This window comes from Melozone crissalis, unplaced genomic scaffold, assembly GCF_028551555.1.
Source record: "Melozone crissalis strain CALT ecotype California unplaced genomic scaffold, PUWL_Pcris_2 ptg000027l_1, whole genome shotgun sequence".
NCBI lineage: Eukaryota > Metazoa > Chordata > Aves > Passeriformes > Passerellidae > Melozone > Melozone crissalis.
In genome coordinates, this window is record NW_026535805.1 from 53,943,342 (window position 1) to 53,965,384 (window position 22,043).

Sequence of the window (22,043 nt, forward strand, 5' to 3'; positions counted from 1 at the left end):
AGTTATTAGCAAACCCATTTATGCCCTCTGCAAATACATGCACACCTTCCCCAAGCCAATCTGTCATTCTTCCTCTCTGCAAACCCACCAGCGGCACCTGCTTCCTCCTGCCCGCCCTCCTTCCCCACCAGCACCCCCACAAGCACCTGCCCTGCTCCAGTGTTCCCCCCTTCACCCAAGAGCCTCTGATCTCTCCTGACACTCACTCCCTTTTCTACCTGAGCTTTATCCTCTGCGGCTCCTGGACGCAGGAGCTGTGTGTGTAAACCTCAATAGACAACCAAGGGTTTTGCTGTGCTGCCCTCTTTGCTCCCAGAAGCCACAATGGGAATATTTCCCCCACTAGACATGCTATACTTTGTTAAATGCAGAGATTCACAGGGAAATGTGATTTTAATATATATTTTCCTGAAATTGTTTTTTTTTCAAAACTCATCAATTTATTATTTTCCATAGTTTAGGGGTTATGTGTTTTGGTTTTTTGATGTAATTTCTCTGGATTTTTTTCTATTTTATTTGCACCAAGGACAATGATAATCTGGTTTTAGATTCACATTTACTTCTGTCCCCACCATTCTGATTACCTCTATAACTTTTGCAATTGAAATAAAAATGAGTCAGAAAAGACATAAAGAGAGGACATGCAGACAGTCAAGAGCTTTAAGAGCTCTGGTCTATTCATGGTGAAGAAAGGGCAGGAGGGGAAGAAATAAGTCTCAGTTTTGAAATGCTTTCTATTTATAAATTGTCCTGAGAAAATGATTAATATGAATACCTTTAGCTTTTACATTGTACAAGGTCTTTGACACAAGAGGATATAACACTGCTGGTGGTTTACCAGTTCATTTTAGCAGTATCCCTTTGGGTCTAGCTAAACTGTTTAATAGCAGCCAAAGCACTCTGCAGTAGAAAAATAAATAAATAAATGAATATATACATAAATAAAAAAAACCCCCACCACCATTCTCTGCCTATATATCAGCTAAAATACGCCCCCCAGAAATACCAATATTTATTCCAAAGCAAAGCTTTAAAAAATGTACATGCACTATAGAGAAATGGGCATTTTTAGTAACCAAAAGGAGGATTCATGACTCAAATCACACCCTGTGTGTTCCACGTGTGGCATCGGTGTCTTGCATTTCTTTGTTGTATCAACTGGGTCTTACCAGTGGGTTTGAAATATACAGTTGTCATTATTGTGAGGCATTGTCAAGGCAGGCAGCATCTTGTTTAACTTTGTTACATTCCCAAGCTGCTTTAAAACTGTGTTGATACAAAATAAGAAAAAAAAATTCCTCTACCTTAAATAATACAGAATGACACACATGCTACAATTTTAAAAGAACCTGTATGTTTTGTCCAGAATGGGTAAAGAAGGAAGTACAGTTCTGCTAAATCCTACAAAAGATCCAGTTGCTTATTTTGGAACTTGTTTTCCAAAAACCCTAGAGCCACACCAGACAACACATGTGAAAGTGGTAAAGTCTGCAGCCAAAACTAGATCTAAATTCCATACTGTGAGCATTAAAAAAGAGGAAGGAAGTTATCAGGTTTGCCATCAATAAATGCTTCTCCTTCACTTTCACTAAATGACTGATTTTATTTTATTTTATTAAACATGCTCACAAACCCTGCTTCTTAGAGGCTCAGTGGATTTAAACATACAAATCCAGTAAGTTGCTTTCAAATTGTACTCCTGAACTTGTGTTCGTTTGATCAGAAAGTGCCAGAGATCAGTTGGTATGAAATCACAACACACATCCATGAAACACAGACAGTAATGGCGGTGGAAAGAGAGAAACAGCTCACTGAACTTCTTTTTAAAATGTATACATACTTCTGGTCTCTGATCTAATTTCTGCTTTATTTTTCTTAATACATGAAGGGTTACATTACAAGTGCTGTATGTCTCTGATCTGATTGCAGCAATTACCCATTTGCGTCTCTGGAAAGTGAAATTATTTCCAGCGTTATCAAACAAAGGAACTTTCTGTCCATTCGCTCAGGCCCACGACAGTGCTCTATTTGATGCTTTTAATGTACAACACAAATGACCAAAAAATGGCCTGTATTATGCTAGTTGTGCAGGGGGAAGAGCTGTGTTCCATTAGTGATCCACAGACTTCACAGAAACTAATTGTACTATGTTACACTTTTATCTTTAGCTTTCATGTCAGATGCTTGTTTGAATTAAACATGGAACACATGAAAAAAGGAAATGCATTACAAAATCTACTGGGTATACATCTCTGCCAAAAGTCTATTTACATGAAAAGACCAAAAGGTTTCTAAAAGGTCTGTTAAAACCTGGCTAGTCAACAGCAGCATTGGCTAGTTAATTGCCTGAAATTCCTGGCAGACTACAAAGACTACTTAAGGAATCATCAGCATCTTTCTAGCACCTGTAAAATGTTCAATTTGTGCTCTTTCTCATGGATAGAGTACCCCAAAATAAAATCTCAGGATTTTTTTCCCCCTTTAGTTGAAGCCACCATTAAGAACCAATAAAAACGTTCAGCTGAAGTCTGCATTTCACCACCTGCCACTTTGAACTCCAGAAGGGAGCAGTCTCCCAGTTTTAAGGAAATTAACTGCAATACAGATGTACAGGCAGAAGAGAGCAAGACAGAACAATTCTGGAATTACATGAGACTAACACAGACAAGTTGCCAGACTGTCAATTTTTTGCAGCTCAAGCAGTCATAAACCATGGCCCATGGGCAACAGTAATTGTTGTACAGCTGGTCGACTGAACCTTATTATATTAAAACATTAAAACCTTCAGATTCATGAGGCTTTTCAGAATATCTACAAGAAAGTTCATGAGTTCACAGCCATCAGATGATGTTAAAGATTGGGAATTAGTGATTTGGTCTATACAGCATCATGGCTGTATACGGCTACTCTTAGTTGTTGAGGAAGCATAGCTACAACTAAGTCTGACTTTAAGCCCTAAGCTTTACAAATCTGTAATGAAGTAAGATCTAAATGTCTAGTAAGACCTTTTTTACATCAGTAGAAACATAAAATCTATTGTACTACTAAGAGCATCAAAGAGTATGCTAGTGGACTTAAAGAACTCAACATAATAAACACAAAAATCCAACAACAAAAAACCAGTAGAATCTTCCCCAGGTTCAACACCACCAAGCACCTCCTGGAAAGGACTTACAAACACATTTTAGCAAATTCCCCAGAGCTTGTGGAACCACTGACATACATCCTGCTATGGCTCAGTGTGTTAAGTCCTATTCTAACAGTTTCGTGAGCAAAAACAAACTAATCTGGAAAGAGAGATACTATTTGTGATTCCCAGCAATCAAAACTGTTTTAATAAGGCATTCATTTAAAGTGATGGATGAGAAGTAGCGAATCTCTGTTCCAATTTTCCAAAAAAGATTGGGAATGGCAGCTTCATACCAAGGTAACGTATCCAATATGCAACCCAGTCTATTTTTCTTCCAATTGAAAATAAAAAGGTTGAGGAGCATGCATGCACAGAGGCAAACATTCCCTCCCACAGATTCAGGTTTTATGGCCTGTCATGGGTAAAAGCAACTTCAGTTTAATGAGGGAATTCCTTTTAAAGCCGTTCTCTATGCCTCTAACTGGTAATGACTGGTGGCCCTGGTTGGGTTTGAAGTCTGAATGTGTCTGATGCACTAAAAAGTTCAGTGGTCTCTGCACCAAAGAGTTTATGGTCTAACTTGTAGTTCACACTGTTAAATATTGCATGAATCAGGTATTATTTGTAGGTGTGCATATAAAATCTGACCATACAGGGATAAATCTTTATATGGAGCAAATTCCTACACGGCGCTGGACAGGACCCAAGTATATTTCTGAGTTTAGTCCATGGCCAAAATAGCTCTTAAGGATGGAAGTAGAGCTTTTAAAGATGCACTGATGACAGCAATATCTCCCTAGCACTGGCTGTGTGGCTGGGCTACAGAAATTAAACTGTTGTTTTAAGAGATGAATATACTGTATCATATTAAAAACCTAAGAGATATTGACAGGCCAGCATATAAGAGGAACAGAAAGAACAGTCCTGCAGTAAAACCTCATTCAAGGACTTGCTCATGGGTGGAGAAAAGAACTCATCTACCTTACAGTTCCCATCACCAGGCAATTCTGTGATGACACAGCGTTGTTTTTCTCTTCCAAAACTAATGTGGGAGCCGCAAGAAAGAGAGTAATACAGTTAACTCATGAGAAAAATGTTACTACCCTGCATAAAAGACAAAAGAAGTCTAAGTTCCCTCTTGAGCAGACAGAATAATTCAATACTTAGACTCCTTAAACACCATCCAGCGAGGAGCCACCAGTAAGGGCGAGCTCCGGAGCACCATGCACAGACCAGAGACACATGGCTCAGCAGTGGGGTAAATTCCTCACTTTGCAGCAGATTTAAAAACACTCCCCACCTCAAGGGTAATGATACAGGTGTGGAGAAACCCATGAGTGCTGCGGGCCCACATCCCTGTGATGCATGCATTCCACCCCTTGACCAAACTGGGGTAGTTTGGTAGAGGTTGCAAAGGAAGTAAAGGTCTGATCTGTGTCCAGGCCAAGAACTTCTCTAGTGTGAACTTGTTCTCTGAAAAACCATGAAGGAAACAGTGACACAGTGAGCATCAATGCACATGAGCTTGGAACACTGATCGTGCGATTAACACATGAATAGCTGGTGGCTTTTCCAAGACTCATTAATCAAGGAGCAAAGAAATTTGTTGATACAAGAAGAGACATGCATACTTTTTCCATCACTTGCAATTGGACTATAACCCAACCACTTAATTGCAGAAATTTGACAGCCTAAGTGAGCCTTCTTGAGCTCTTTTGGCCAGGCAGCCTGGTTGCATGGCGGTGATCCTTCCTTGAGCTGGGACAACTCTCAAGAAGGCTCCTTGAGATAGCGAGACCTTTAACCAATGGCTGATATGTCAGGAACCTAAATTAATACTAATTAAACATTACTAATTCATGTAGCTACTCAGTATTAATTATTATCAACTTATTATAGATCATTCCATTAGATATAATCCGTTGTCCAAGTCTGAAACCTTGATTGGATCTAACTGTACCAAGGCTCTATAATGAGTTTAGAATGCAAGCGGGTCCACTCTGAACTTTGTGACTCAACAGAAGACTCTTCCTCACTCTTTGTATTTCTTTCATTAGATATAGACCTTTGTCTGAGACTCAGACTGGACCTGGCTGCACCTAAGTTCCACCATGTTGTACCGCATGACTCATCAGGAGAGTCTTCCTTACCATTTTCCATCCCCAGTCGCTGTGCAAAACATTCTGCCTTGATTCTAACTCAGTTGCATTTGTGCCCTTCTTCCATGCAGTAATTAATAAGGTGAACCTCACCATCAAACTTACTCAACCTTTGTAAGCCACTGTTAAACTTTGTTAAATTCCACTGAACTTATTGAACTAATGAAACATATTGCTGCTTCTCTCTTGAGTGAGGTGCATTCCACATATTCACAGGAGTTCCAGACGAGCACAGCATCAGCACCTTTACCCAGCCCTGATCCTGGCTCCACACAGAGCACAGCTTCTCACCACTCAGTTTGGGAGCTGATAGGAAGGCACATGTATGAGCATGTCCAGCTTCTTCCCAACACCAAAATCAACCCAAACTTTCCAGGAACGAGCCTTGGGTACTCTGATAAATAAGAAAGCTCAAATTTCCTCGCTTTGACAATGCAATGAAAGATAACTCCATACTGGGAAAGGGTCAGCTGCTTCTGTCTCATGAACTTTTTCTAAGGCTCACATCCACATTACCTGCAGGTTTGTGAAGGAAAGAGAAGGAATGAGATTATGGAAAAGAACAGAGAAAGATGGGATAGAAAAGGGTTGTGAATTGACCACAGGTGGTGTCTACTTCTTTCTCATGGCTGACTGCCCAGTACAACCACCGCTGTCACACCAGTGCTCCAATCATTAGCTAGGAATGAATGCAGGACCATGAAATGACAAGAAGTGCTTCATATATGCTACTTTGTATTCTGTCTTGGCAAATTGCACCAGCAGAGGCTCAGGTACTCACCCAGCTGCCTTCATTTCTCAGCGAGAACATCAGGGAACGGAGCTGAGGTATCGAACCAAGGTCCCGGCTGCGACACTTGCTGCTCCAGGACACCAGGGACATCAGCGCACGACACTGGGTTCGAGCACAGAAGCCCCACTTTAGCCTGAGCAGAACCTCCTCTACTAACACGGTCTGCATGCAGATCAACCCCAAATCAGAGCAAAGCTACCAATGCAAAATCATCTCACGACGGAGGAGAAAACACGCGGCATGGGGAACAATGCGGCAGCTACAGAGAACATGCACTGCGCAACGCGAGAGGGCTCTCAGAGATCCTGCAGGCATCCCATGGCACGGGCACATAAATCCACTTCATCATAAGTGCTTTTTGTCAGAGGGCTTAAGGAAATATGGGCAGTAATGGAGTAAGTGCTTGTCAGACCAGAATCCCAAGGGTGCACAAAGGATGTTGCCCTTATGTACTGGCAAAGTTACTGAAGAAGAACCTAAAGGCTGACTTCTTGAAAACTAAACATTTATCTTGAATGCAAATGCTGGCCATTGGTAGGCTCAGAAGTCACTCCATATGGCATTTTCATGCCAAATTTCCCATGGAATTCTTTTAATTATCCAAACAGGACCCCAAATTTCATTCTGGATGAGGGTCTGAAGCATTAGAAAGAAAGAGAGGAATACTTAAGAAGCAAAATGCCCCAATCCCAGCAGTAAGTTACTGCTCTAGAAGTTCCTTTTTCTTGTATTGGATGCCGACATTCTACATTCAAGCCCTCTGAACTCAGTATTTCAATTGTAGTACACAGTCCGTGGCAGGAAAGTGCATGTTCTCTGCCTACACAGCAGGCACATAAAAAGAAAGGGGAAAAAAAAAGAAAACCAATATAAGCCTGTGAGTGTTGAACAGTGCTGCGTGATATTAGTGATTTATTAACTTGGCTTGATCAATAAGGCTATCATCAAGGGCACATTTAGTTTGCACATATATTTCACTTTCTAACAAGCACTTTTGTGTGCTCACTTTAGTTTCCATAATCTGATCCAGGTTTCAGGAAGCTTTCTTTAAGGGAGAACAGAGAATTCTTTTTCTAAAAAAAGGATCAAAGTATACTCAGTCAACTCTCAAACAAAAGGACAGACAGTACTGTAGAAACAGCATGCTTACCTTTCACAGCAAAAAGAAAAATAAGCCTATAGGTTGGGGTTTAGCACTGCCTTAAGTTCACCAACACCAATTAAGCTATTAAATTGTGGCTGAATTTGGATCACAGCAATTAAAAATTTCAACTTTCTTCGAGTGTCTTCCATCAGTAACATGCTAATTAAATGCATAATTTAAACTCTACTGTCCTTTAATTCAGCATTTGTAAATAATTTAAAAAAGAACTGAAAATCCTTTTGCACTTACAAAGCTGACCCCCTCCCCCTTTTGCTACTGCAAAACAAAAAAGACTTTTCAATCAAGAATTTATTTAATTTTTTATATCTGAAAGTAAAAGCCATAAAAAATATGAGAAACTGATTTACAAGATAGAACAATTAGCTCTGGGATATGTACATTAAGACTAATAAATTTCACATCATATTTTAAGAAGTGGAGGAGGAATCCCAGATATATTAGACTTTATTCAAATTCTATTGAAATGTTCAATTAAGAGCATCTTAGAAAGGTAAGTTATGCAGGCACTAAAATTAAGATGTGAAAAACAGCATTAGGGTGCTATTTCTCTCAGACACTATACACTTTAATAATCCATCCCTTTTTCTACATCCAAGATAACATCGAAAATCTGGGTATTCTTGTAATTGCTCTGGTCTTGTTAAATTTTTTTTTGTGTAGAGGAAACACAAATGTATTTCACAGTGAAAAACACTACAATAATATACTGCATTCCCTTTTAACCCAAAATCACAGATCTCAATGATTCTTATTAAAACTTTTTTTCCTCTGCTATAAAGACATTTTCCTCTGTGCGGACAGATGAAAATGTCCTTTAAGATTCAAACAAGTTGGTGCAAAACCAGCTCGAACCCATCAATGTCCATTGGTTCCTAAAAGAAGCTAAACATTCCCCAAGCTGTTCTGACCAGACATGACTGGCAGATGCTTTTTGGGAATGAGGTCTCAAGACACAACCCTATTTCCATTCAGATTCAGAGCTTTATTAACACAGGAACTTCAGTGCAGGATCAGGCAGTGAGGTAGACATTTAATTTGATTTACAACAGACTGCTAGTATATGTTTTTTTCTGGAAACACAGTAACTGTTTTGTTCAATTCTTCTGCTCTGTAGGTTTTACATCAAAGCGCTCCTGCTTGTTTTGTTTCTGTATCTCTGTGCTACCAATAGGAAGCTGCCCAGTTCTCCTGTTTTCTTTCAGCAGAACAGGTTCGTGGACTAGCATGACTGCCTCGGGTGCCTCAACCACCATCCTTCTAAAAGATTTATGGCAAACACATTGCATCCCAAGATATAAATCTACCAAATGGCTATTAGACATACTTTGCTGTCCACAGCCACATGATTTAAAGCAAAACTGATAATGGTATAGCTTGGTCTAGCATTACTGGTACACCTGTCAGAATTGTGCTACATCGCCGCACATTTTTTCCAAATACCTCATTCTCATTTTGGGTGTGAATTGGATGATCCTTTAGTATTACTCTGTTCACAACAACTTGTGATGCTAAACACTCCTTTGTCATCCAAGGATAAATGGGTACCATCAAGATAAGGCTCTACTTACATCTCCTTCATTGATATACATTCCTTTACTTTTTATTCTTTTAAGATTAAATTATTCTAAGCACCTAGTCCACTTTGAGCCATTGGACTAATTAAGAAGAGGAAATCCAGCAAGGATGCAAGTTTGGCCAAAGACTTTTCTGTTTTTGAAAACCCCCTGTTATGTATCTTTAAAAGAAAATTAATGTTACAAAAAGTATAAAACCTCACACTCTCTTTTCTCCCAGGAAGTTAACACAAAGTAAACCACCTCTAAAAATAATCTCCCACTCAAGAAATGTCAAGTTGACAGGGAGAGGGAGAGAAGGCTTATTGTGAGCACTAAATAACACAGGTTAGCTCTGTAAGCCATGAAGGGAAGGACAGACTAAAATTAAATTACCTTTGGTAGGGATACCTCACCTACAACAGCAAGTCATTATCTGATCTTCCTAATTCTCCTCCTCCGCTGTTGCAGGTCATGGTCCATCAGAAGCTGCTATTCCTGCTAGGATGGGTGCAGGGCAGACAGTGCCCTTGTATTCCCCCTGGATGGACTGCCAGGGAGGCCAGCCTGGGGTCACTGCAGGTAATACCCCTGAAGAGGCAGCCTGTCCCCTGCTGAACTTGCTGTGGCCTTCAGAAGAGCAAGGGGAGTTCTACCTGTTCTTGTAAAACCTTTGCCTCCAGAATACAAACTGAGCCTTGGTTTGTTGTAATAAAGGTTCAGTTAGAACACAAATCTATAAATATCTAACAGTGCAGATCAAAATGGCCAACTTTGGTCACAGCTATTGATCAGAGTGAGAGAAGACGCAAAATGGGACCACACACCTACTCTGAAAAAAACCCCAATAGGTATGCTTTCCACACAACAGGTGGAAATCAAAGTTATCTTTGTTGAGAATCCAAAATCTCCTTTCTGCCCATACCACAGTTTTTGGAGTGACTGTTAGCTTCAGACAAGCACTGGCTGTACCAGATTTTCCAGATGTTATTAGAATAAAGCACAGAGCCATATCTTGTTTTTAAGTGACGATTCTGCGCCAAATTCAAACATAGATCACATGTTGAGTTTCTTAAAATCACTGAGTTAACAAGAAAGTTGAGCCATTAAGCAAGATCTTCCACCAAACACGCCTGTCTCAGAAAGGGTCACAGAATTTGTGACATTTAGATGCTCTGAGAGGAGATATGAAGTTGGACTGAATGATAACTGTAGGTCCCTTCTGACTTAACTAATTCTTTTCTATTCTATTCTATTCACAATTAAATAAGCATATGTACATAGATATATCTGTATCTCTTTCCCTTTCTACTACTGAGCTGTGGATGCTATAAAAAAGTTCATCATCTTTTCTTAAAAGTAGTCCAAGCTTCATATACTCGGGAAGAAAAACAAGAGGTAAAAGCTAACAGACTCACTGAGGGCCTGCTTTTCTAATGCTGCATTTGATTAATTATATGGTTTACTTTCAATGACTGCTTCAATCAATCCTGATCACATTAACAAAGACAATGATCAGAAATACCAGACTAAAACACAATACAAATTATTTGGTTCCAGGGGATCCAATCAAAGGAAACAGGATTAAATTAACCAGTGATAGGATTAAGGAAAAGTTGCTGTATAAAGTCAGAAATGTATTAGTACTTCGGGCCATTTGCTGTGTCTGTAGGTTGCCATTTCCCGCTCTTTACCTGGAGTTCTCAATACACTTTAAACAAAATTGAGTTTTCTAGGTATTACAAAGGTAATGTGGAAGAAATAAAATATAATAAATAATAACAACAATAATTATTATTATTGTTATTATTATTATTATTATATTACTACTATTTCACAGTAGCGTAGTATATGGGGGTCTGCCACAGTAGGCATCCTCTAAAGAAAATATACACCTTCATACACCCTCCTTACCCAGGAGTCTGTACCTCAAGGAGTTTCCAGTCTATGTGCACTACACAGAGATCAAAACATGACAGAATATCAGGATACAATCAAAAAGACAGAAAAACCCATTTAATTCTACAACGTTAGTAAAGTACAAAGATGAAAAAGCTACTGTTCAACAAGGAGCATTAATGAAAGTTGCCAGTGATACAGCTGAAAATGTAGTTCTTACCTAAAAATGAAAGTAAATACAAGTATCACAGGAGAAATACTTCTATTTGCTGTGTACTAAGCTGAACCTTGAGCAGCTGACAAGGTCCTACAGCACTGAACAGAGATTTACTTTCAAATGCCTTGGGCTCAGGCTGGTTCAACTGGACCAGTCAGTGCCGAGCTGCAAAGGGACTTTGTGTCCAATGTGAGGCAAAAGAAAGGCTGGGGACATCAGGAGCCAGCTCACTTGGAAGTAATTCAGAAAATATAAATGCTGAGTTACAGACTGAAACCAGACTCAATTCCTGCCCTCTTTTTCTGCTAAAAGATTCGCTTAATAGATAAATGAGGGATGTAGAGAGGTTATCCCTAAGGACTGTTAATAAAGCCACTTTAGAATGCTGGCACGCTGTGCTGCTTGTAAATCCTGGCCCCACATGCTGCACAGGATGAGGAAGGACACTGGACTGGATGTGCTGCTCACATGGCAGCAGTCCTCAGCAGCACAGAGACAGAAGAAACCTACACTGCCACTGATCACACTGTGCACATTAGGGGCCAAAGCAGAGGGTTCACTCATCTTTCAAAAATGGTAAGAAAAGGAGCTGCTGTAATCTGAACAAAAACAAAAGGCAAAGCAGGTGTAAGCAGGTCAGATCCTAACCAACAAATCCAAATATTTGTCTCTTAAGTATTCAGGAACTGTACGGGAAGACCCCCTCACTATCACCTGGTACAGTGCCACTTCCATCTCTAAGTATGTTCTGTTGGTAACTGCCAGCAGGCATCACGCCCATCCAGTCACCTGAAAGGACCTTGTGATGGCCCCAGGACTTTCCTTGCATGCAGGGAACAGACCAAGCTGAGTGTTGTGGTAGCTGACCTAAGTGTGAGATGGTCTTTGTCCGAAATGAAACCACAGGACACATGAGACAATAACTGCAGGTCAGCAAGGCAGATATTCACCCATGGGATCTGGTTTGTATGGCCATGGCCACGTGTCCTTTCCTTGCAGCTCACTATTTACTCCAGGTATTTGTGCTGAAGGACTCTCGTCGCAAGACTGAACATTGGATGAGCTGCTTTACTTCCTGAGCCTGAGAAAGTATTTAGGGAAACATCCATCTCTCCTTTCCCACAACTTAAGGGGCTCAATATTTTGTCTTTGTTTTCAGCTATGACAGTGAGTAAATTTTAAAGCATCAGCTCTTCTCAGCCAAAAGACATTTGCCACTATGATTAAGAATGTATTATCTTGTCTCTTCTGTCCCCTTAAAGAGTAACTTATTTTTATGTATGGCTTTTACTCACGCTGTGCATTGCTACACTCTTTTTTCAATCTCATAGCAATTTTTTTCATGAGTATTCTCAGTTTCATTTTCTTACTTTATTTTCCTCGTGTCTCTGTCTCTCTCTTCACCCCTTCTATCATGCTCTCTTCTAAGTGAAATCAGAACCCAATTATACTCCTGTTAGAACTGAACTTTCAAATCCATCATGTGCTAGTGGGCTCAAAATTAGGCAAATAAATTCCCTCAACCCTACAAATTAAATTGAATCTTTGCATATGTTCTTTTAAGAGCACAAAGATGTCAAGTATTCACCCAGCTGTCACAAAATATGATAAGCAGGCTCTTTGAATTCATATAGATTTTCTAAATCGTTTGTCAGATTTAACCAAAATGCTAATGGATCCAAAAGTAAATTCTAATCTATCCTAAATATCTGGTTATTATTACTATTACAGTAGGACTTGGAATTATCAGTTGAGGATCAGGGCACAATCTCTATGCATTTCATGCACAAAGACAAACATCATCATCAAACTTTCTCAAGTTTTATCTCATTATTTTACAACAGCCTCCTCATAGCTATACTCAATTTCATTTAAGAACAAAAGTACCAGCAGCTTGTAAGTATCACTACCTAATGTGTTGGCTGTTGAAACCTGGATCTTACATTTGGTAAAGCCAGCAATTGTCTCCCAAATGCAGAGTCTGAATTAAAAAAGCTATCATGCAGGTCGGGCTTTGCTCAGGCTTCATTCTGGTCAAAGCTCATGATGGAAAGGGAGCAGAGCCAGATCAGCCTCAGCAAAAGGATGGGCACCTGCACAGAGCTGCTGATGCCAGGGGGTTGGACATTCCACAGTGCACCTGCACCTGCTCTGTGTGGGGCCAGCACTTCCCAAACGTGCAGGACTTGCTGTCCTGGCACCAAACACCTGTACAGGACTTCTCTAGGGGCCAACCCAACACACTCAGGGAACCTGTGATGGGGTGAATGTATCCTGGGAGTTGTTCTCTCCATATATCCTGGCTGCTTGTCCAAAAACCTATTAGGGCACTACTTTAAGCGGGAGGGCAGCAGATCCTGGCTGTCAGTGATAATCCACTGCCAAAATCAATATGGTTGGCAAGCTTGCTTCACAGATATTTACGATCAAAGAGCACATTTCCCAGGAATGTGTTGTCAGTCCCATTGTCTTGGCCCAGATTCAACTCCAGTAATTACATTCCAGCCCACCTAATATTCCCCTCTTGCTTTGAGGAGCTCTCTCATCCAGTCCCACACTGTTTCACTGCATCATGGCCACATTCAGCACCAAGCTGGACACATGGAAACAGCTTTCCCTGTTCACATTTTATACAGTAGGTGCTGCTTAAAAAAGCTTTGTGATTCCTAAAGAGGTGAAAAGTGTAAGATACTCTTGTTGCTGTTATTTAAATTTTTTTTTTGCCTCTGGAACTAGTAGTCTAGAGACATATTTTAATTTCCTTCTCTTTCATGAGTAAATTTTTACATTGCAATTATTTACCAAAGGTTGAACTAGGTAGGTCTCAAATTTGCTTTCTTTTTTTTTTTTTTTAATTTCACTAATAAAAGTAAAATAGCTATAAAATGTGATTGTCTAAAGCTTTTCAATACCAAGCTTGAGGGAGTTCAAGCCCTTTCAGAACTAGCCAGGAGAGCTAACTCCACCGGCAAACTAAAAACCTGCCTTTCTCAGTGGAATAAAATTCCTGTTTACAGCTGTATAGGGCATAAAATGGGAGGCTTTAAACTTGTGACATTTCCATGTCTGGAAAAGCTGTCACACACCCAGCACAGCATCTTACCTTGAGCTGTAGGCCCAGGGACATCAGTAGCATTATCTGAACTGGAAGAGTACCAGAGGGAAAGAACGGTGTATCTAAAAACCTGCCCAAATCTTTTCTATATTCAGAAAACAGGTGTTTCCCCTATGGGAAGAGAGCTCTATTTCCAGCTGTATGTGCTTCCAATCTTGCTTCTCAAAAACATCTTGGTAGTGCGCAACTGACCAACTCCTTCCCATTAGAATTTTTCTTGAGGAAGATCTCTGAATGCACAAAGTGAGAGAAAGCACTGGGGTTAAATATTTGTAAAAAATATTTTCAAGACTAAACAACTGTTGGAAGCTGCTCTGAGCCAGAAACTGGTCAGATCAATGCTGTAAATACGGTTTTGTGGACAAAGGAAGGTGTGCTACATACAAGTCATCATCAGTCGCCTTTGTCTGCATTCCTTGCACTCCTCTGCCTTCCCAAAGGGACCATTTGGAGTGTTTAAACAACTGCAGTTTTAAATAGACACTCTTAAGCATATTTTGCATTAAAATGTATAAAGAGTGCCAAACAAAACAAGCCCAGCAGAAAATAAAAACCAGAAAAATATGCATCTGAGAAAGACTAATAAAGTATGAGTGCATGAATGTATTCTGGAACATTTGCATGTGTCAGAGGGAGTGGAAAGGAGGTGAGCATGATGAGAAAACAAGAGATGAAACACAAAGTGACAGGAAAAAAGCACTGGTTTGGGAAAAAAAGAAGCAAGGAGGGAAAAGATTTTCTTGCAGATAGGCAAAACCTCTGTGTACAACATAGGGGGAATTTTTTAAGACTGAGCTTTCATCCACTAACATCAATAGGGTTATTATAACTAACTTGGCAAGATCTAGGGGCAGCAGCTAAACAGTGTAATACAGGTACCTAATTTTGGTGTCATGTCTACTTTTCTCTGTCGGCTCTGTTAGAAGCTGCAGTCTGGCAGCCCTGGATAACAAGTGGTCTAAATTACTCATCACTCTCCGGATGGTAGGAGCCATTGTAAACTCTCTGACTGTGCCCCTGTGTGCACTGCAGCAGAACCAGAGGGAAAAAGGGAAAAAAATGACAAAGAACATCACCCAGCTATATTACAAGGCGAAGAAAGAAATTCAGGAACTCTATGAAGAGAATGATGACCTAAACCAAAGAAGATGGGATATTGGAAGTTAAATTATCTGTGCAGAGAAGCTGAATGTAAAAAGATTCAAAGGAAAATACAGTCTATGTAGCTGCAGTCTAGTGCATCTACAGGGAAAAAAAGCCAACTTTGTCCCCCTGCAAAAAACCCTAGAATAAACTAAAGGGAGTACATAGGAAAGAGGGACATTTTTTTGTTTTGAAGTATCTAGTTCCTAATTTAATCTTAATCCACTCTGACATTTATTCTCATGGATAATTCAGTACACAAATTTAAGGCAGAAAAAGAATCTATAAAAATAATAAAATAAGAGCTGCTTGCAAGGACAGTATCAGCAAAAATTGCCCTTGGGTAAAAATAGTTTCTACTGCTTTGTGTCCCTTTCAGCTTCAGGCAATGTACCAAGATCCCAGGAACTACTTCTTTTTCCCTTGTGCAATCATTTGTGGCTCTCATCCAGTCTCTGATTATGCTAATTGTATTTGATGGAATTTGTATGTACTCTCCTTCGCTCTCGTCTCAGCTGAACATACACAAGATGCATTTTTAATTTTTAACTCTTCAAAAATAAATATATAACACAACTTTCTCCCCAAGGTTGTGTAAAAGTCAACGTTATTACTACTTCTAAACAGCAAATATAGAGCCTTTATTACTAGCAAAACAAATAACCCCTTCTATATTAATATGTTGCAACAAAGCTTTTAGTTAGTGTGAGAGGAATGTCATAATGTAAGAGTTTGCATAACACAGTCTGATCATGTCACCTAGACACAATTCCGTTTGCATTAAATTAAATCCACAATCATAAGAAGTGCAACTTTAATATAAAGAAACAGGCAAGTTGGCTAGATCAAGAGCCTACATCATTCTGAGAGACACTCAAAACCAGAGAGACGGTGAGCTGTTGTAAAACCATTCCCAAGGGTTAGCGATAAAGCCCAGGACTTAAATTCCTGAATAAATTACTTCTTTTTTTCCCTTTAAAAAGCATTCTTTACCAAGTTGCTAAACATCAAAACCCACAGGATTTTGCTGAGACAAAACCAGATGACCTTAATGGCCTCAATTGTAGTTCCTTGACTGTCTTCAAGACCCCAAAAGCAGCAGTGGCTGGGTTATTTCATACTTCATGGAGCTCCTCTGAACCTCTAAATTATTCTTTCATTTTACAAACTGGAAGCTAAAGAAAAATGTAAATGCAAGAGTAAAGGACTTCCTTCCTCTTCTAAATCAAAACAGGACTGGGTTTCCAGTCTAGTGGGCCACCCTGTGCACCACAGCTCCACTTTTCCACAGCTAAAGCCTCCCCATACCTGAGTCCCTCCTCAGGGACAGGACACTGATCTCCCAGAGCACCTCAGTGTGGGACCATCCACGCTGACCACCACAGCTGGCCCTGCCTCCTAGGGTCACACTTCTGGGGTAGGCAGGTGTCTTCAATAACACAGGGAAGCACTGCAGGGATTTCTGTAATTGCCAAGGCAGAGAGGGCTCTTGATTTCTGCCCAAGTCCAGAGAGATGGAGTTAGGGTGGCCAAACCTGAAGCCTGACAACCCAGAGGTACCTAAAGGCCCTTGAAAGTCAGACTTAGAGAGTTTGTTTTCTCCAAAAATGGGACATGGGGCCATTGAAATATCAGCAGAAATGAGGCAGGAGATGCAAATTGTTCAGGGGGTTTGGGCACATTCCCTTCTGCCTCCCAGCCCCAATATCTGTACATGCCCACAAGATTTGGTTGAAGTCTGAAGGAAGCAGGAGTCAGCCATCACCCTGCTCATACTAGAGCTTTGAGCAAGTGTTTTTGTTATTGTCCAGGCATCTGATGTGCCTGTGCACATTACTGGTGTAAATATTAGTTCTGGAGGCCACTCACAGTTATGGACCCTCACAGGAGTAGTCAGCCCTCCTGAGATGGGCTCCTTGAGCTGTTTGATAGGAGTGAGAGCTCTCTGCATGTCAGAATCTGCCATGTGAATCTCTCTGTGGTGGAATTGGCTCTTTCCCTCAGTCTCTGTTTCTTCATTCTCCACCCTTGTACAATGAACTGACTGCCAACCTCTTCTCTTGCAAGGGTGGCTGCACTTCACTGGTAAAATGTATATAATTTATTTGGAGTTCAGAATAAAAGTAACTCTATTAAACAAAAAAATAATAAAAAAACAACCCCCAAAAAAACCAAACAGAAAGAGAATCTTCAGAACTCTTGCCATCCCTGACATACTCTTAGAACACAATACCACAGCAGCTAAAACACATAAATCATCCAAAATAACAGAAACACTTCTCTCCACCTCATGTCTGCTGTTACCTAAAGTCTTTGTGATTCTTTAGGCACAGTTGTTAAATACATGCAAATTTTAATTAAGGGAAAACTTGGCTGAATACTAGATAAAATTATGTGTTGTATCATATATTTGAAGAGCAATGCATCATTCTAATAGATTACTCAATGGATATTTCCGAACTTCGATAGAAGTGTTTAGCTAATGCAAAAAAGAAAGATTAATTGAATAATTCATTTGAGGGACAACAGCATTATTCATTAAATACATTATTCAACCAGTAGTATTCAAGCAATACTGATTAATTAAAATGAGAGAGACAATTGCTTTTAAGTACAACTCATTCAGATCCCAGTTTTGGCTCCATTAAAAAAAGGGTTTTGTAGAGCACTGTCTCAGTGAGAGTGTAGATAGTGCAGATTTTCTTTGTGCTGAAGGAGCCCATGTCCTGAATCACAGTGTCCTTGACCAAATTTATCTACATGACTATGGTAGGATTTGCACCTCTTAATGAACTGCCTGCCTATACTGGGGTTGGATTTGACCATCCTCAGTTGCAGAGGTATTTTAGCACATGGAATAGATCAAATGAGATTATTTAACTTGCAACCTGCAGAGAAGATCCAGCTTGCTAACTGCTCCTGCTATGCTCTTCTTGGGAGCTTTCAGATATGAGAAAGAAGTAATCTGGCAGCCCTTTTGCTACTTGGTTTCCCAAGTGTTTTGCAAACACTCTTCCATCCCACAACTAAGACCTCCAATTACCTGATAAAGGCCTCAGCAGTGTCCTCACCCAGCCTGGTGACATGCCATGCCTATGTCCCGTGGTGCTGCAGGACCGCAGAGCATTCCAAGCATCACCATCCCAAGCTGCTTTGTCACCAGCCATGTCCCCAGCACAGCCCATGCTGCACTGCCCTGCCAATGGGCCCCACTGGGACAAGTCAGTGAAATCACCTGTGCTTCAGACACATCAGCTGCTGCTACATCAGCACAAGCATTTTAGCAAGTTCCATTCAGCAAGGAACAATGAAGAACATCAGGCCTTAAGAGCAAAAGGCTGCCAACAGACGAGTCCACCAGATCGTGGGAAAAGGCAAACACCGTAACTAGTCCCAAATAATTACCTCCAAGCAGCACACAAAAATGGAAAAATTCTCATTCCCCACAGATGAGAAAACCACCATCTGAATAAAACCAGCCTCATGATCGTGACAGAAGGGACATTTAACATAGTCTGCACATGACAAGGAATATATATTGTGCTAGGACTTTATAGACATAATAAACCCTTGTTAAGTGCCCACCAAATGCACCGTGGAGAAGGCAGCCATAAAAATTGGCAAATAAAGACCCTCTTAAAGTTTAGCAAGCTTCTAAAAATATTTTACTATTTAACCAAGTATCTCCCCTATTACAAGGGGGTTCTAGGACAATTTTCAGGGAACAAGGCTCAAAAAAGTACGAGAAGAGTTAGGATCACACTGACTAAGTATTAACTGAAACAAGTTTGCTAGCTTAATTAACCCTACTATTTTAAGTAGAGTCTCTTTTAATGATTCAAGACACATTTCCACTCTAATCCCCTACTCCCGTTTGGAAGGAAACAGATGAATGCGATGAAATGCAATGAAGATGATAAATTCATGCCACTCGAAAAGTGGCAAATGACATTTACTGGTCTCTCAGTTCCCATTTCATGATTGATATGGAACTATAAACAAGAAAATAAGTGCTGTTAAAAATCTTTCTATACAGTGGCAAGTAGGGTTTTAATGGTGGCTTGCCTGTGCTTATTAACAAGCCATGGCAGTTGCTGCACACTGATCAGTAACTGCGTGAGAGCTCAGCCTACTGAGGAAGTCCTGAGTCTATGTACTTTCAATTTTAGAGCATAACCATCATACGCTCCACAAACCAATGAAATTTCTAATAATACAAACCAATGATGTGTTAAATTGAGACACTTCTAGCTTGAATGCCAAAAACTTCACTATGATTTAAAGGATCTGCGCTTACCTTTCTCTATCAATTTACTGTTAATTTGCTACCACTGGAGCAATTTACAAAAAGGAAAAAAAAAAGGCAATATTTTATTTAATTTCTAATACCAATCCTGGTCATTTCCAATATACACTCAAATGCCATTTATTGTACAAAATGCAATATAGTCATTCAAGAGGAATAAGAGATGCAATGAGAAGTGCTGGGGGGGAGCAGTCAAAAAGAAATCACTCTGCAAAATATCTGCATTTAGAAATAGGTGGCAATCCTCACTGCTCCCCTTAGAAGAGGCTGAGGCATTAACAGAAGTTTAGGTCATAAATGTTTGGCTGTTTCAATTATACCAGGCATTCTATATTTTGTTTATTATTTATTACACACTTTTACTGCTGTGCTGGTTATCATCAAATTGCAGCTTCACAGATAATCTCTATCAAACAATATGTCAATGGCCTATGAAAATGTGGGGTTTCCTAAAGGTGCCTGCCACCTAATTTCACCCCAACTTCTCAAGACAGAACCTAAACATTTATTTATGATTCTGTTTGTACTTAAAACCAAAATCAGACATACACCAGGTTTTTCCTCCCCCCAGGATCTTGTTCCCACTTCCTACTCAGATACTAAGATATATTGTAATGACCTTGCATGAATCACATTGACGTCATGCAGGCTAGTCCGTGGAATAATTATGAAAATACTGTTCAATTTCTGTCTCCAGGGGCTCTCTAAAAGTCCCTTAAAATCTTTGCCACATCTTTACACAGGCAGATAGTGGTAGGACAAGGGGGAATGGCTTCAAAATAAAAGTAGAGAGATTTAGATTAGATGTTAGGAAGAAATTCTTCCCTGTGAGGACAGCGAGACATTGGAGCAGGCTGACCAAAGAAGCTGTAGCTGCCCCATCCCTGGAAATGTTCAAGGCCAGGTTGGATGGGGCTTTGAGCAACCTGATCTAGTATAAGTTGCCCCTGCCAACAGCTGGGGGCTTGGAACTTGATGTTCTTTAAGGTCTCTTCACTCCAACCCATTCTATGATTCTAAGATCTTTCCCCTCTCCAACTGGCTTCTGGAGTAAGTAAAAGGTCACAGCTTCAAAAAGAATGGAAACTGCTCGGGGTGAATTCGGGCACCTTTAATATAGAACATTTAAAATTGGCTTTGCCATTAAACTACTGTTTGGCCAGGTGAGATGTGGCCTTCAGCAAAGCAGGATACACTGAAACCACTGTAATCCTCTGTGCAGCAGTTGCACTGCAGAGCAATTTCAGAAACTCCAAACTTTGCTGCTAGACAACAGCAGAGCATAGCCCAAGCCAAACCAATCCCTAGCAGAAACCTGGTGAATGCAGCAGCTCTACCAAGTACAGATCTGACCCTTGGGGTTCAGGTACAAGGTTAGAAATTGATAACGTAATTGTCCAACATCAGAGCCTGCAGTAAAAGCAGTTGCAACAATTAAATGTTAACTTTTTATATTGAAGGACAGCAGGAAAAATACCTCACCCATCATCATCTCCTGCCCTCCAGCTGGCTCGGTTATCATCACACCCCGACTACTTTGTTATGTGCCAAATTCAGTGCACAGTGGAGAGAAAGGGCAACCAAAGATCTCAGACCTCATTTGTGAGCAGAAGGCTCTAAGCACTCAGGTTGCCTTATGGACATAGTGCTTAATAAGCTACCCTGGAATGCTGCTCCATGTGTCCTTGGTTCAACACCCACTCCCTGCACTGCTGGGAAGTCCATTAGAGCAGCACAATTTACTGCAAGAAGGAATCTGCAGGAACTGTGGCCCTGGACACAAAAGAGCAGAAGAGACTTTAAAATACATCCTGCTCTGCCCCCAAGTCAGTGTTAAGCATTTTACATGGCTACTGGAGGTGTTCTTAAATATGTTTTTTGTCCTGTGGTTTACAAAATGATAGCACAACTTAAGATGGAAGGGTCACTTTAAGGCTGTTTGGTCCAACCTCCTGCTTAAAGCAGGGCCAATCTCCAAGACAGATCAGGTTGCTCAGGTCTTTGCCCAGTGGAGTCTGGAATATCTCCAAGGATGGAGATGCTACACCTTCTTTAGCCAGCCTGCTCCAGTATTAGACCACCTAATTTTGTTTTAATCAACTGATTGAAATTTCCCTTGCTGCAGCTTGTGACTGTTGCCTCTTTTCCTCCTGCTGTGCTCCTCTGAGAAGAGTCTGCCCCTGCCAGACCCCTAGAAAACTCCCATGAGCCAGTCACCAACTTCATGCCATCATCACAACCATTCAAGACTTGTGCTCCAGTTAATTTTTCACCCACCTTACAATATACCACCTACCCAAAATCTAGAAATAACAGCCCCAATTCGCATACAAGGATATTATGTGAGACCTGTCAAAAGCCTTGCTTAGGTCACAGCGACTGTCTCTGCTCTCCTTGTCTGGTCCAGTGTTCTTCTACCATGGATACTAATTTAATTCTCCAAACTCTGGCATTAGGAATGGAGCAAGGAAGAACTGAGAGCAGAGCTTTCTTGGATGTAGTGCCAGATACTCATGGACTGAGAGTATGTCCTTGTGTGAGAGTTTCTTGGGCAAAAGCTGAG

At 40.5% G+C, this 22,043-nt stretch overlaps 1 protein-coding gene across 3 annotated transcripts in view; it reads right to left on the bottom strand.

Moving 5' to 3' along the window:
* KLHL29 (kelch like family member 29) overlaps nucleotides 1–22,043 on the bottom strand; it is a 387,532-nt gene that overhangs the window by 139,071 nt on the left and 226,418 nt on the right. For 2 of the 3 annotated variants that reach the window (XM_054279555.1, XM_054279556.1), the window contains exon 4: nucleotides 6,071–6,184. The exons of the other annotated variant lie outside the window; for it this stretch is intronic. In XM_054279555.1, the coding sequence (XP_054135530.1) occupies nucleotides 6,071–6,184 (114 nt within the window). The remainder of the gene's footprint in view (nucleotides 1–6,070; nucleotides 6,185–22,043) is intronic. 3 annotated transcript variants of the gene reach the window in all.